Genomic DNA, 17,330 nt, shown 5'->3' on the forward strand with positions numbered 1-17,330 from the left:
ATCTCAAAGATGCTCAGATGCTTTTCAATCGAGGAGCTGACCAATGATTCGCCCTGGTTTCCTTTCCTGATTCTTTAATCTTTTGTAAATATCAGTAAAAATATCAATAAAGCATTAGAAAAAGTAAAAAGCATTTTGTTTTTATTTGTTTAATGTTTGAGCACATCTGCACATCTGATCAGCAGCTGTAATAAAAGTAAAGGTAGTTTTAATGTCAGTTCTGGAAGCCCCACATACTTCCAACACCTGATTAAGCCTATACGTTAATTATCAAGCCCCCTCAAGTTGGAATATGAAGGACCCAGAGATGTTCACAAGTCACGAGTCTTTAGGCTAGAGTCTGAGTCAAGTCACGAGTCTTTAGGCTAGAGTCTGAGTCAAGTCACGAGTCTTTAGGCTAGAGTCCGAGTCAAGTCACGAGACTTTAGGCTAGAGTCCGGGTCAAGTCACGAGTCTTTAGGCTAGAGTCCGAGTCAAGTCACGAGTCTTTAGGCTAGAGTCCGAGTCAAGTCACGAGTCTTTAAGCTAGAGTCCGAGTCAAGTCATGAGTCTTTAGGCTAGAGTCCGGGTCAAGTCACGAGTCTTTAGGCTAGAGTCCGAGTCAAGTCACGAGTCTTTAGGCTAGAGTCCGAGTCAAGTCACGAGTCTTTAGGCTAGAGTCCGAGTCAAGTCACAAGTCTTTAGGCTAGAGTCTGAGTCAAGTCACGAGTCTTTAGGCTAGAGTCCGGGTCAAGTCACGAGTCTTTAGGCTAGAATCCGAGTCAAGTCACGAGTCTTTAGGCTAGAGTCCGAGTCAAGTCACGAGTCTTTAGGCTAGAGTCCGTGTCAAGTCACGAGTCTTTAGGCTAGAGTCCGAGTCAAGTCACGAGTCTTTAGGCTAGAGTCTGAGTAAAGTCACAAGTCTTTAGGCTAGAGTCTGAGTCAAGTCATAAGTCTTTAGGCTAGAGTCTGAGTCAAGTCACGAGTCTTTAGGCTAGAGTCTAAGTCAAGTCATGAGTCTTTAGGCTAGAGTCTAAGTCATGTCACAAGTCTTTAGGCTAGAGTCTGAGTCAAGTCATAAGTCTTTAGGCTAGAGTCTGAGTCAAGTCATGAGTCTTTAGGCTAGAGTCTGAGTCTTTAGGCTAGAGTCCAAGTCAAGCCAAAAGTCTTTTTAGGCTAGAGTCTGAATCAAGTCGCGAGTCTTTAGACTAGAGTCTGAGTCAAGTCATGAGTCTTTAGGCTGGAGTCTGAGTCAAGTCATGAGTCTTTAGGCTGAAGTCTGAGTCAAGTCATGAGTCTTTAGGCTAGAGTCCGAGTCAAGTCATGAGTATTTAGGCTAGAGTCCGAGTCAAGTCACGAGTCTTTAGGCTAGAGTCCGAGTCAAGTCACGAGTCTTTAGGCTAGAGTCTGAGTAAAGTCACGAGTCTTTAGGCTAGAGTTCTTTAGGGTCAAACTCCAGCAGCGCTGTTGTGTCTGATCCACCCATACCAGCACAACACACACTAACACACCACCACCATGTCAGTGTCACTGCAGTGCTGAGAATGATCCACCACCTAAATAATACCTGCTCTGTGATGGTCCTGTGGGAGTCCTGACCATTGAAGAACAGTGTGAAAGGGGGCTAAGTGTTTCTATACGGTAAGTGGAGCTGATAAAATGGACAGTGAGTGTAGAAACAATGAGGTGATTTTAATGTTATGGCTGATCAGTGTATATAACTAAACATTTATTTAGGATCTGAATAGTTCATCACACAAATATTCTAGAGTAAGATAATTCCTATATAAATGTCCACTCATGTGTCATGTTAATGTTCCAATTGTAACCACTTAATTCTACCCACTGCACCATCAACTGAAGCCTTTATCTTTTCACCAGTCGCTAAGAAAGCTAATGGAGACGGAACGGGTCAAGGGTTTCTGTCAGGTGGTGATTTCCTCTAACCTGCGCAATGCCACCTCCCACCTGATCCAGACTGGTGGACTTGGAGGGTTACGCCACAACGCTGTGCTCATCAGCTTCCCCAAGAACTGGAAACAACCCGAGGACAGCCATCACCTGAGGAACTTTGTTGGTACGAGCCTGGGGATCTGGGGTGTAAACGTTGTATAATTACTGTTGTTGAGGCAGATATTTTGGTTGCAAGTGGGGGTGGCGGAGAGGACCTCATCACTGATGCAATTACAACCTTTGCTGACTGATTGATGGCGTCTGCACAGAGTCGAGGAATAATGGGATCAGGGTGTGTCTCTTCGTACACAATGCTGATCCACATATGAACTTGCCTCATGCAGGTAAAAAGATGCAGTCGACTACTGCACACGTGTCGGAGGCGGCATGTGTTAGTCACGGCTCTTCTCAGTCAGAGTGGAGATCAACATCAGCAGAGAGGAAGTGTGTTCTCTCCACTAATGACATTCCCCAGTCGTTGTTTTAATACAACAAGTCATGTTAAGCTTTGATCTTGTTAAACGTTGTTCGTACTGCCTGAGTCTCTTTTACTACATCAAATCAAACAGTTTGTCTCATTGGAGGAGCTTTTGCCTCTTCTTATGTGAATAAGCCTGTAAAGTGTCTGTAAACTTTTGACTTTAACTGTAGACTTCAAATGTTGTATCTTGGAGTTTGAGCTGATTCACTACAATTACTACTATGTGTGTTTTGATATGTGTGTTGTGTTTTTACCCTCCTTTAGAGGTCGTTCGGGAGACGACAGCTGCTCAGTTGGCTTTGCTGGTACCAAAGAACGTCTCTGCATATCCATCAAACGGCGAGCGATTTACAGAGGGTCACATTGACGTCTGGTGGATCGTCCATGATGGAGGGATGCTCATGCTTCTGCCCTTCCTGCTGCGCCAGCACAAGGTACACACACACACACACACACACACACACACACAGTGATTTGTAGGCATTGATTAGCTTAATAATAAACACTTAGTCAGCTGTATGGAATGGACCATGGTTGTTAAGTATTAGTACAAGCACTTCAGCTACAAAGCTTCTGAAGGAAACAAAAAATAGAAGTCTATCTCACCCAAAAGCATACTCCTAAAGTTTGTAAAAGTAAGTTTTTGTATTTAGAAATATACTCAAGTCGAAGCAAAATGTGTCCATAATTAAAAGTACGTATTATATACTAAGTTCAATAATATAGTTCATGGTTAATGATGCATTTGTCAAATATTTAAACCCTACTTTTTACACATTGCCATGGTGCCACCAATCCAACCCATCCACACACCCCACCCCCCCTTCCAGAACCAAACCTACCACCCAGTGCAGGTGTCTGTCTGGTCCATGCTTCCATCCTGCCAAGTGTCCTTGTTTTTGAAAACCAAAATATGGTTACCCCACTACTGCACACGTGTCAGAGAGTGTGTCAGTCTCGCTCGCCTCAATCAGGGCCTGGGTCAGCATCAGTAGAAAGGAAGCGTAATGCAATTGGGTAAATTGGATGCACTAAATCGGGAGAAAGGGGGGAAAATCCACTTAAAAAATAAAATTACAATTGGGAATTGGCCATGTCTAAACTGAGACAAAAGGTGTAAATGCAATGCAAAGTCGTATTCTCAGCAGTATATTTAGCGGTAGTCATTCCTGGTAAATGTGTTTTAGGTGTGGAAGAAGTGCAAGATGCGCATCTTTACCGTGGCTCAGATAGACGACAACAGCATTCAGATGAAGAAAGACCTGATGACCTTCCTCTATCACCTGCGACTCGATGCTGAGGTGGAGGTGGTGGAGATGGTAAGATAAAAGGCATTATACATTCACACACACATTCACACCCACACATTACACACAGATGCATATTACATTCTTCTGATCTTTTCCCAAAGCATGACAGTGATATTTCAGCCTACACTTATGAGAAGACTCTGGTGATGGAACAGCGTTCACAGATCCTAAAAGAAATGCACCTCACCAAGAATGAGTGGGAGAGAGAGGTACGCCTTTACTGCTTTATTGCATTGCTTTATAAGCTTTTTTAAACCTTTTCTGACCACAAAGTTATATTAGTAAGACTTTTACCTTACCAGCAGTTACTATTAATCATCAGGTAGGGTAAATGTGATAAACTTGATAGATTATAAATTGACGCAGCACTTCAGTATGAACCATTCTACTCCCAGTGTTGATCTACAGTGTTGTGGCTATAAAGTTGATTTTATGCACTATCTATCTATCTATCTATCTATCTATCTATCTATCTATCTATCTATCTATCTATCTATCTATCTATCTATCTATCTGTCTGTCTGTCTGTCTGTCTGTCTGTCTGTCTGTCTGTCTGTCTGTCTGTCTGTCTGTCTGTCTGTCTCTATCTGTCTGTCTATTTAAACATCTATATGTCTGTCTGTCTGTCTATCTATCTATCTTTTATTTATCAATCTATTGGTCTGTCTGTGTGTCTATCTGTCTGTCTATCTATTTATCCATCTATCTGTCTTTCTATTTATCTGTCTTTCTATCTATGTCTCTGTCTATCTGTGTACCTATCTATCTTTCTATCTGTCTGTTTGTCTGCCTTTCTGTCTTTCTATCTGTCTGCCTGTCTGTTTGTATGTCTGTCTATCTATCTATCTATCTATCTATCTATCTATCTATCTATCTATCTATCTATCTATCTATCTATCTGTCTATCTATCTACTCATCTGTCTGTCTGTTGTTCTGTCTATCTGTCTTTCTATCTGTCTATCTGTCTGCTTATCTGTCTTTCTATCTATATATCAGTCTGTCTATCTGTCTGTCTGTTTATCTATCTATTGTCTGTCTGTCTATCTATCTGTGTATCTATCTTTATTTATCTGTCTGTCTACCTATCTGTCTATCTATCTGTCTGTTTATCTGTCTGTCTGTCTGTTTGTCTATCTATCTATCTATCTATCTATCTATCTATCTATCTATCTATCTATCTATCTATCTATCTATCTATCTATCTATCTATCTATCCATCCATCCATCCATCCATCCATCCATCCATCCATCCATCCATCCATCCATCCATCCATCCATCCATCAATCCATTCATTATCTATCTATCTGTCATTCTTCTAGTCTTAATAATGAACAACTTTGTCCTATATTATAAGGCCTTGTGTTGTTTTCCCCTTAGATTCAAAGTATTACAGACGTGTCCCGCGGATCCATCCGTCGGAAGAACCCATCTAACCTGCATACTCCCAAAAAAATCGCTGAAGAGTCTGCAGCTGAGAGTGTTGAGGAAAAATCAGAGGAAGAGGTAAATCAATACTACTGTATTTTCTCTTGGTGTCCGTTTTGTTTGTTTTCCTTCTAAAAATATAGACTTGCCTCTTTTTGCCAATTGACTTATCACTTACCATGGTCTCTCTATCCAAAGGTGGCAGTGTGTCTTTCCAGCTATTAAGATGCTACTGTACAAATCATTTTACATCATAATTGCACTCGTTTCTTATTGTTTCAGCAAAAACAATTTAGTTTACCCATGTCTCCTATCCCCTCCAGATCCAGCTAATCAAGGGTAAGAATACCACACCCACCCCGACAAGCCCTGTCTCCCCGACTCCGACTGACCCAGGGGTCATGACTCCTGGGGAAGAGGTCCAGATGACTTGGAGCGATGACCTTGAATCCAAGAATCCGTCTGTGGCTAATCCACAAACTGCCAAGGACATGTTCAACATAAAACCGTGAGTCACACTGCGAGGGTCGAAACTGCTTATTGTTCTATCTGTAATGTAGCAGGGTTTCCGCTGGGAGCTCCGGTTTCCTCTCACAGTGCTGTGCAAATGAGGTGAATTGTAGATACTAAATTGTCCATGACTGTGTTTGATATTAAACGTGAACTGATGAATCTTGTGTAACCAGTAACTACCGTTCCTGTCATGAATGTAACCAAAGTGTATAAAACTTTAGCCAGTTAGTCTTCCTCTGCTGGGGATCCCGATCACGTCTTAAGAGGCCCCCTCAGACGAATGTGCAGTCCACCGACCCCTTCTTATTCGCCCATACTTCAGTGGATTTGTGCCTGAAGCCAGTCTTACGCATGAAGAGTCACACACTGATCTCCGCGTTCCTTCAGTTCTGTACAGGCGCCTCGGGCTACTAACCAGGGTCCATACATTTTTTTGTCTGCTGCAGGCACTGCCAAGTGTGCCCGCTGGGGGGGCGCCCAGCTGACTGGTAGCAGAGCTGAGAGTTCAGAATCCCAGTGCTAGTGTGCTAGCAGAATATGGCACTGTGCCACATGGGCGCCTTACACCGACCAGGCATAACATTATGACCACTGACAGGTGAAGTGAATAACACTGATTATCTCTTCATCATGGCACCTGTTAGTGGGTGGGATATATTTGGCAGCAAGTGAACATTTTATCCTCAAAGTTGATGTTAGAAGCAGGAAAAATGGGCGAGCGTAAGGATTTGAGCGAGTTTGACAAGGGCCAAATTGTGATAGCTAGACGACTGGGTCAGAGCATCTCCAAAACTGCAGCTCTTGTGGGGTGTTCCCGGTCTGCAGTGGTCAGTATCTATCAAAAGTGGTCCAAGGAAGGAACAGTGGTAAACTGGCGACAGGGTCATGGGCAGCCAAGGCTCATTGATGCACATGGGGACTGAAGGCTGGCCTGTGTGATCCGATCCAACAGACAAGCTACTGTAGCTCAAATTGCTGAAGAAGTTAATGCTGGTTCTGATAGAAAGATGTCAGAATACACAGAGCATCCCAGTTTGTTGTGTACGGGGCAGCATAAGGGGGACCAACACAATATTAGGAAGGTGGTCATAATGTTATGCCTGATCGGTGTATTTTGCATAACTTGCTGATCTTTTATAGCCATATAAACCTATTTGAATAGGTTGAATAGGTTGTCTAACCTGTTCACAATAAGTGCAATAACTTAATATATTTTGCATATTTTTAATGTATATATTATTTTTTAGATACTTTATAGAGTAAATAACTACACACTATGTGTGCAATATTTTTTACTTAGTTGTATTTCTTGTATTCTTGTCTTCATACTGCTGTAACAAGTTAATTTCCCTAAGGGGATCAATAAAGTCTTATCTTATCTTATCTTATCTTATCTTATATAGCCCATCCTGATTACTTCTTTTCGCTGATGCAATACATCTGTTATCACTAGCTGTGTTCTTTATTTATATCTGACCATGAAAGCTGGCAACCCTGAAGTATTCCTCTAAACCAGTAAATTATTGTGTTTACATTTTTATATGTTATTAAGTATTTGTAACTTGCTGGGTCACTAAATGTAATGTTGTTCTCTCCTGTTCATGCTTCAGAGAATGGGAAAACCTGTAAGTATCCTCTCATTTTACCAATTCAACTCCTCACAAATAAAATTCCTCTTATAAATCAAATTCTCCAAAACGCTTGGACTGTATGCTGGATGAAATTACACAGCAAAGAAAATGGTGTGCATGATCTTAAAACCAGATTAGTTATATAATGTTTTATTATGCAGTGTGTACAGCAGAGCAATTCTAATAAACAGTAAGATGTATTGCTTAGACCGTGCTGAGATGCATTCATAGCTATTTTAAGCATTTCCACCACTGATTTAATTTAGTATACAAGAAGAACACAGAATTATCTGTTTTTGCTATAAAAATATTAACTACCAGTCAGCATTGAGTGTGAAATCCTCTGAAGGTCACTGCAGTCCCTGTACTCTAATGCTAATGACTTTTTGGAACAATGTGTTTCTCTTTTTTAATTGTTTCTTCTGCAGGAATCAGTCGAACGTGAGGCGTATGCACCATGCACAGAAGCTTAATGGAGTGATCATGAAGAAGTCACAAGACGCAAAACTGGTCCTGCTGAATTTGCCCGGCCCTCCTAAAAACCGAACCGGAGAAGAGAACTGTATCCTTCCTTGGTCAAAAGTTTAGGCTGCAAAGATTTAAATCTGGTGACTAAATGGATGTTTAATATTACTGAATCATACCTTGCGTTTATTCTATTTGGTGCCCCATAGGCATTGATTAAAAAAAGGTCAATCGGATATAATTACAATCCATTAAAACACAAACTCGTAATGATGCAAGAGTCTGATGCAAAATTTTATTATTTATTGGTATAATAATATAAATCGCTTGCTGACATCACCAAATCTAAATAAGAGGTCACTACATAGATATAGGTACCAAATTCCAGCTAATCACTTTACAAATGCATATTAATATGCAGTACATATTATGGCAGAATTAAAGACCCATGCAGAAGAATTTAGGTTTGTTATAATGCATTTAATGTGTGTTGAAGCTTAAAAAACTTGAACTTTATTGCCATTAAATAATATATTTGTATTTCTCATTTGGTTTTATTTATGTAGGCGAAAAAAAAGTTTTTCCCAGCTCTGGTGCACTAGTGGAATATCCCTGGGTGCCTTATTTTGCATATCTTGCTGATCTTTTCTAGCCATATAGCCCACCCTGATTACTTGTTTTAGCTGATGCAATACTTATGTTATTACTAGCTGTGCTGTCTAAGCACAAACCAGTTGTGATTCCGTATGTGGCGGGAGTATCGGAACAATTGAGACGGATATTCTCCAAACACTGCGTTTCATTTTGCTTTCAAATCCCAAAACACGCTACACCAGAAATTATTTCACCCTAAGGACTCAACACAAACAGAGTAACGTAGTGTATGCTGTTGGGTGCTGGGAGGATTGCCGGGATCTGTACATCGGGGAACCTAAACAGCCACTGGCGAAATGGAAGGCCCAGCATAGAAGATCGACCTCTTTGCTCCTTGACTTGCATTCTTTCACAGATATGGAATTCCTGGAGGTCCTGACCGAAGGTCTCAATCGGGTCCTCCTTGTGCGTGGTGGTGGACGTGAGGTCATCACCATCTACTCTTGAGGGGGCAAACCTGCCCCCCTTTCCCCCATGCACTTTGTCATACCATGTTTCTCATGCCTAGACTGAACATCCCAGCATTCTCAGACTCTCCCATGAGCAAAAGAGTCCCAGCACATATCAGACAACGTTGCACTACATGATCCGAGACCTCTGTAATTACACCAGCTTTACACTCACTCTACCTGATCTCATCTAAGTGTGTGAAGCCCCAGCTTTTAGCTGGTTTTAGTCTTGTTTAAGGGTCGTTCTGTTTGTGTAGACCGCACAGATATCACAGGTATAAGGTGATCAGTATTATACTCTGAAGACTGAAATCCCTACCAAACCATTTTTTCATTAGCAATTCAGACATAAAAGATCTAATTGTCAGAATATGTCTTCCAGTGCATCACATTGCAGAGCCAGATGTGATTTCATAACAAGAATACACATCTGGAGAACCTTGAGGGACAGTTTGTCTACAAGGTAGGTGGAAACTTAAACAATTTGTGCCAGATTTATAAGCTAATTCAAGATTACAGAAGTCATTCGTAATGGGTTTCATCCTAAATCTTATCCTATTGTACTAGATAGTATGTTGAATTAGTACACTAACATTACAAAGCATTATAATATAAGGGGGAAGATTTGTTACTACGATCATCATCTGGGAGACACATGTAGGATCTGTCTGAAAACCTAGTGTGCTGCCTTGTTGCCTACTGCCTACCTAGGCAGCTGCCTAACTAGAGAGGATCCTAATAAGACAATGACTTATAAGGCAGATTATTTAGACGCACTACTTAGACAGCAATTATGTCACTGCAGTTGCTATCTTACTATCTACATTCAAACCAATGGGCTGAGGCAGCACAACCCACTAGCTTGCCAGCTAACATCTCCCTCTGTGTACCAAAAACAATTAAATTGTCACTGACAATAACATTGGGATTGCCATTACCACTAAGAAAGCATCAGATGCTCCCTCGATATTCAGTCAGATTATCGCTTTGAATTAAGGCACCTCAGTAGGCAGCATTTAAAGGCATCTAAGAATTCAGACAGCTTTCTTATCGAGAGCACATAAGATGACGTAAAATGCGTCTATGTAGAGAGCTCACTAGGTTTTCGGACAGACCCATAGAGTGGGGGCACATGTTTCCTCCAGGTACTTTCGTTTTCCCCCTACCTGCCAAAAGTATGCAGTGGATTGGCTGTTCCAAACTGTCCCTAAGTGTGAAGGAGTGGGTGAATGTTTGCACTGAGGGTTGCCCAGGAATATATTAGCATCCATCCAGGATGTTCCTGTACAGCGCTCAATGATTTCCAGTGGTACAAGTGGTACAAGTGGTACCAGTGGTACCGGAACACTTACCAGGTTAAAGCAGTTAGTTTAAACTGGTGTCAGATATACTGTACATTATAATCGAGCATGCAGTCTTACAGTGTGACATACTATCTAGTACATAGTGTACAATTTGAGATGCAGTTAAGAAACTACCATGAATGTAAACAAGTATCGAGCAGTAGACCAAGTGCAAAAGTTTAGTTTGCTTGTGATGAAAATGACCACCAGCTTGTCAAAAATACGTTTTCCAGATGTGTGTTCACACCATGAGATGCAGTTGTTTATTGAACTGGGGAGCAAAATCCCGGGGTACGTTTTCTTTGCTGTTTGAGTGGTTGTATATGCGTTCTATGACTGTCATAGCGAGATGTAGCTGCACTGTACACAAAGTCCACTAAGTGATTGTGAATATTTACATATCATCAGTTCATGCGACGTACAGAGTCCGAGGGAAGTTGCTTGTGGTTGTGTGGGCGTGTGTGTGTGTGTGCATCTTGGAAACTTGATGCAGTGCTTTATTTTGACACGTCAAGGCAGTATTATGTACAGTACACAGACCTCTACCTGACTGTATTGTATGTTCAAAGATCTGATCTGCATCAGCACATAAATACACATACACACTGTAATATAGATATATTAAACGTTACTGCTAAAAGTGCTATGTATTTATAAAAGATTAATTATTTAAAAAATAAAGAAAGCATAAAAGCAGTTAAATACTATGTTTTAAGAGAAAATATATAAAATATGAATATGTATATATTTATTATACATTATTAAGTATATATCTTCACAAAAAAGAAATCATCAGCAATTTAAATGACTAATATCACGAGTTCTTGCCAAACACTGAAATGTGCAATGTGTGCCATACAAAAAAAATTATATATATATATATATTTAAAAAAGAACTTTTAAATCTACTTGCTCTTTACACATAAATGGATGATAAGACAGGGTCTTCGGTAGGTTATTGTTTCAAATCTCTATAAATAATATTCTTAATTTATTCCTATAATAATCTAACAATTCACATTGTATTATTTTGATAATACACTACATACAGTCTTACAAAACTATGTACAGTCACACTTCTCTATTCTTATAAGTGTTACGTTACATATGCTTAGATATTCAAGAGCATTGCTGTATGTTTACTTACTACAGAAGTAAACAAAAAATATATTTAAGATATATTTTTTGTAGAATTACAATGAAAAATGTTTACTGAATAGACTGCAATCTGATTGCACTGAGGATCTGCAATTGTCATTAGCATGTAAATATACCACATTTAGATCGAGCTGTGTAAACGATTCGTGCTGGAAGCTGGTTGACAATATGGCCACCTTGGTTACTCTTTTTAAGTTAAGTGCAAAAAGCCTCGGACAAAGAAGAAATTGGGTAAAATGGTGTTCGACAAAAAGCTATTTTATAAAACAACCGCCTCAGACAACAAGGGATCTGATAAAATAACACACGTTAAATATCTCAAACAACAAAGAATCTAATAGCTGGTGGCTTCCTTTTTAGGTAAATTTGTCAGTGCAAGGACAGTGGTAGGTGGTCTAATGGGTAAAGCTTTAAACCAGTGGTTCCCAAACCACTGGGCCACGGGTCATTTATTACTGGGCCGCCCAGAAAGAATTAGAGATTATGTCTCTCCGTACACAGTGCTGAGCACTCGTCAAAGTGTAGGTAATAAGATGCATATGGCATGCTGCCCACGTGTCAGAGGGGGTGTGGGAGAGCTTCGTTCTCCTCAATCAGAGCGAGGGTTGGCATTGGTGGAGAGTAAGCATGACGCAATCGGGCAATTGGATGCGCTAAAATGGAGAAAAAGGGGAAAAAATGCATCAACAACAAAAAAAAAAAAAAAAAAATATATATATATATATATATGTGGAAGATTGTGCATTGTCACTGTTGGACCCTTGAGCAAGGCCTCTTACCCTCTCGGCCCCAGGGACGCCATACAATACCCTGTGCTCTGATCCCAGCTTCCAAGCAAGCTGGTCAGTTTTACCTGATGTCTCTTTTTGAGTCAATGATGCCTTTGCTTTATTTGCTTCATGACTTTTTATCTGACTTTTTTGCTTCACCTTCTGGTTACTTTTTTATTAAGATAAGATTGTTTTCCTTCAAATTTAAAGATATTTAAAGATATCCAGATATTCACAGCACAGTAGTTTTAAGCAAGGCGAAACAGAGGGGGTTCCTGTAGCTTAAACACTGAGGGACAATATTAACAGAGCCCTTGTAATCCTTCACCACATGTACAGGTGAAGGCATCGCTGTTGCAGTCGACATGGCCATTTATTTTTTGTCCAGGCCGGTGGCAGCACAGAGACCCTGGTTTGGTAGCGCATTAGACCACTGAACCATTTTACCTGATGACTTTTGTCTGAGGCTGTTTTTGTGTCTGAGGTTGTTTAGCGTTACCTGAAGACCTCTCGGTCTTAGAAACTCATCGGTCTGAGAAACATTGCTGATTGGCTGAAAATGAAGACACTGACTTAGGCTCTGGACAGCCAAAAAATCTATTCACAGGGTTTATACAGGGCTTTAGTGTGCTTTTGTCAGATGATTTATTTGTGACTAGGTATGCATTGTTAGTCAGGTACTTTATTCATAATGATCAGCTTAAGAAATCATTAAATAAAACTCATAAAGACTAAATTTCTTAAAGAATTTGTCAATAATCATCAGAAATGATGAACTGATTTATATTTACAGTAATGCTAAGGGCTCCAATACAATGCTGTTTAATTGAATCATTATTCTAAGGACTTTAATTGCCAGGTTTAATAAAGGAAAGCTTTAAAGTACCAATTGCATTAAAGCTATAGGGTGCCTCAAAAAATGTACTGTCTGTAGTTTAAGTGCAAGTCTTGACTTCATTCTTGGAAATTTGACTCTTAATACCCACATAATTTATTAAAACCGCCAAAAATAAAGATATTATTCATTTGCATTTTATAGAAGCATAAAAAAGAAAAAAGAAGCCTCTGGATGCCTCTTCTGTTCGAAATTTGTTAATTTGCTAAATGCAATGGTGCTGCATGACGTATGCAAATCAGAAACAAAAAATTCCCAGTCTCTTTGAGTTTTAAATGGGCTGTTTGTTTGGTTCAGTTACACAAGACAGTGTATAGTCATGTGTCATTTCCATGTAATGAGAACTTTAAAACGATATACGTTTATGTTACAAAAATCCCAGCATTAAATAGCCTAACACAACCAGGCGCACTTAGTTGGTTACTAAAGTAAAATATGTCTAATATGTGTTTGATTTAATATTAAAAAGAATTCACAACTTGATATTATTATATCAACATACAAGAGAGATTAATAGCTACAGTATTTCTGCTGTACTACACACCGGCTTCATCGTCATCGGCTATTTCAGTTCTTTAATTAAAACAACTGTGTAGTGCTCAGGTGGCACAGTGGTAAAAACACATGCTGGAACACCAGAGCTGGGATCTCGAATACATCGTATCGAATCTCAGCTCTGTCTCCCGTCTGGGCTAAGTGGTCACATGAACAACGATTGGTCTGTTGTTCACATAGGGGTGGATTAAGCCGGATAGCGTCTTTCTCATAACTAATGCAATTACGACCTCTGCTGGCTGATTGATGGCGCCTGCACAGTGGAGAGTAAGCATGACGCAATCGGGCAATTGGACATGCTAAAATAGAGAAAAAGGGGAGAAAATTCCTAAAACAAACAAAAAAAAAAATATATATATATATATACTGTATATATATATATATATATATATATATATATATATATATATATATATATATATATATATATATATATATATATATATATATATATATATATATATATATATATATATATATATATATATATATATATATATATATATATATATATATATATATATATATATATATATATATATATATATATATATATATATACATACTTAAAAAAAAACTGTATGGCGCTCAGGTGGTGCAGCGGTAAAACACGCTAGCACACCAGAGCTGACATCTCAAACTCGTCGGTTCGAAACTCAGCTCTGCTATCCGGCTGGGCTGGGTGCCCACATGAACAATGATTGACTGTTGTTCATACAGGGTGGGAGCCGGATAGGGACTCCTGGCTCTCCGTACACACAAGCTGATCCGCATGTGAACTTGCCTTGTGCAGGTGAAAAGATGCAGTCGGCTACTGGACACGTTTTGGAGGAGGCGTGCATGAGTCTCGCTCTCCTCCAACAGAGCCGGGATCGGCATCAGTAGAGAGGAAGCGTAATGCAATCGGGTAATTGGATACGCTAAAAAGTCGGGAGAAAAAAACAAAATATAGGCATAGCAGAATTAAGCACTGTGCCACACTGAATAATAGCTACAGTATTTAACAGTACTGAAAAATATTCCAGATCCAAATTTAAAGCTTAATTTGTGTAGATTAAAAGTACGGACATTAACATTATTCTTAAGACTTTTGTTTGTTAACAAGAGAGAGGAACAAATACTACATAGGAAGTTTGCACAAGCAAGAAATGTTGGAGTGAATTGCTTAAACAAAGGCTTGTAATGTAGAGTATTTCCAGTTAAACTCTTTAAATAATGTATACAGCTTTAAATGGCATTAAGTTTAATGGACTGGCATTCAACTGAAGTAAAGTGTTACACATAATTATTTAACTGACTAATATCATGAGCTCTTGCCAAACACTAAAATGTGCAATATGTGCCATATGAGAAAAAATAGTTGTATATTTATATATATAAAAAATCTTCTTGCTCTTTACATATACACCGATCAGCCATAACATTAAAACCACCTTCTTGTTTCTACACTCACTGTCCTGTCCATTTTATCAGCTCCACTTTGTAGTTTTACAATTACTGACTGTAGTCCATCTGTTTCTCTGCATGCTTTGTTAGCCCTCTTTTATGCTGTTCTTCAATGGTCAGGACCCCCACAGGACCACTACAGAGCAGGTATTATTTAGGTGGTGGATCATTCTCAGCACTGTAGTGACAATGACATGGTGGTGGTGTGTTAGTGTGTGTTGTGCTGGTATGAGTGGATCATACACTGCAATGCTGATTGAGTTTTTGAAAAACCTTACTGTCACTGCTTGTCCACCAACCAAAAACATCCAGCCAACAGCGCCCAGTGGGCAGCGCCCTGTGACCACTGATGAAGGTCTCGAATATGACCAACTCAAACAGTTAACTGACTTTACATCTACAAGGTGGACCAATTAGGTAGGAATGTCTAATAGAGTGGACACACACTAACACACCACCACCATGTCATTGTCACTACAGTGCTAAGAATGATCCACCACCTAAATAATACCTGCTCTGTGGTGGTCCTGTGGGGGTCCTGACCACTGAAGAACAGGGTGAAAGGAGGTTAAAAAAGTATGTAGAGAAACTACAAAGTGCTCCTATATGGTAAGTGGAGCTGATAAAATGGACAGTGAGTGTAGAAACAAGAAGGTGGTTTTAATGTTATGACTGATCGGTGTATGTACAGTCACACTGCTCTATTCTTATAAGTGTTACGTTACATATGCTTAGATATTCAGGAGCATCATTGTGTTTACTAGTGGGGAAAAGATTTTGTCTTGTGTGTAATTATGAGTTTGAAGGGTAAATGTGAATGCAAGTAAAGTGTTACCCAGAATTCTGTACTCTAAATTTTGGTATTGACTCCTTACTGGGTGACTCAGCTTAATGTTAATACGACCCGTAGTGCACAGTGTAGGAAAACGATTAAAGAAACAGCCTGAGGTTAATCTGTGTTTATCTATTTATTCAATTCATCATTTATATATTCATATGAGTTATACTGTACCATGTGACCATTAGGTTTCAGGACAGCAGTTTTCTGGACAGAGTAGAGCAGAACTTAGCACTGTGATGTGACAGTCAACTAATATTTTGCTTTTATAGATAGCATAGACCATTTTGTGTTAACTTCCACTTTGCTTATTTTTTTTGTTTGTGTGTTTCCCATCCACTGTATTTCCCTCTTGCTTGTTTCACAACGTTTATAACTAGAAAAATCGATTTCTGAACACGTACGAACCTAGCACTCACGCTTATTATGCAATGTTGACTCGTAGCCTTTCTGCAGTGAGCGTTTTCTACCAGTAGTCCAGCGAGGTCAGTAAAAGTGACCTGTAAATTTGTATATTAAATATACTGCAGGTGTTTTTTGAAGGTGCTATATATGAATTTATGCATGACTGCTTCAGAGATGTTGTGATGTGGTTGGAAATAGTTTACTGTATTAATAGATGTAGGCCAGTAAGTCTGACGGACCTAATCAGCAGAAAATGATGTAGCTCAATAGTGTAAGGAAGATAGTAGTACGGCTCAGGAGTAACAAAGACTTACAAATGCAATAATGAGGAAGCTAAAGACTTGTAGTTACCTCTTAATGAATGGGCTATTCAGTAAATCTTATAAAACGAATCTTACACGAGTAGATATGAGACACATTATGATTTATTCCATTTCACCAGCAGTGTAGAGTTATTGTAGCTTTAATGCCAGCTCAGAGTATAAATGCAGTTAATGCAGTTCTGTAGTCGCATTATTTAATTTGATGCTTCATTGACTTAACCAGGTGTTTGCAGAACTTGCACAAGGATGTTAATGTAAGATCTTCTAGGCCTTGTCAACACTAACACAGACATATATATTTTTTTAAACAGGAATTATGGCATCTATTGCACTGTTATTGACTCTTAATTGTCATGCAATCCGGTTTTAATAAATCCAACACTTTGGCTCGGTGGGTAGCACTGTCTCCTCACAGCAAGAAGGTCCTGGGTTTGATCCTCAAGGTGGGGCGGTCCGGGTCCTTTCAGTGTGGAGTTTGCATGTTCTCCCTGTGTCTGCGTGGGTTTACTCCGGGTGCTCCGGTTTCCTCACACAGTCCAAAGACATGCAAGTGAGGTGAATTGGAGACACAAAATTGTCCATGACTGTGTTTGATATAACCTTGTGAACTGATGGGAGGGGTGGGAGCCAGATAGGGACTCCTCATAACTGATGCGATTACGACCTCTGCTGGCTGGTCGAGGAATAATGCGTTGTTCAGGGTGTGTCTCTTCGTACACAAAGCTGATCCGCATA

General features: G+C 39.6%; 1 protein-coding gene across 1 annotated transcript in view; it reads left to right on the forward strand.

Moving 5' to 3' along the window:
• The window catches only part of slc12a5b (solute carrier family 12 member 5b), a 57,224-nt gene extending 48,129 nt beyond the window's left edge, over positions 1-9,095 (forward strand). The window contains exons 18-26 of the mRNA XM_062998599.1: positions 1,861-2,056; positions 2,678-2,847; positions 3,601-3,732; positions 3,825-3,932; positions 5,103-5,228; positions 5,474-5,658; positions 7,274-7,288; positions 7,723-7,856; positions 8,769-9,095. Of these exons, the coding sequence (XP_062854669.1) occupies positions 1,861-2,056; positions 2,678-2,847; positions 3,601-3,732; positions 3,825-3,932; positions 5,103-5,228; positions 5,474-5,658; positions 7,274-7,288; positions 7,723-7,856; positions 8,769-8,860 (1,158 nt within the window). The 3' untranslated portion in view covers positions 8,861-9,095. The remainder of the gene's footprint in view (positions 1-1,860; positions 2,057-2,677; positions 2,848-3,600; positions 3,733-3,824; positions 3,933-5,102; positions 5,229-5,473; positions 5,659-7,273; positions 7,289-7,722; positions 7,857-8,768) is intronic.
• Positions 9,096-17,330: the final 8,235 nt, after the last annotated feature.

Source organism: Trichomycterus rosablanca, chromosome 7 (assembly GCF_030014385.1).
Source record: "Trichomycterus rosablanca isolate fTriRos1 chromosome 7, fTriRos1.hap1, whole genome shotgun sequence".
Classification (NCBI taxonomy): domain Eukaryota; kingdom Metazoa; phylum Chordata; class Actinopteri; order Siluriformes; family Trichomycteridae; genus Trichomycterus; species Trichomycterus rosablanca.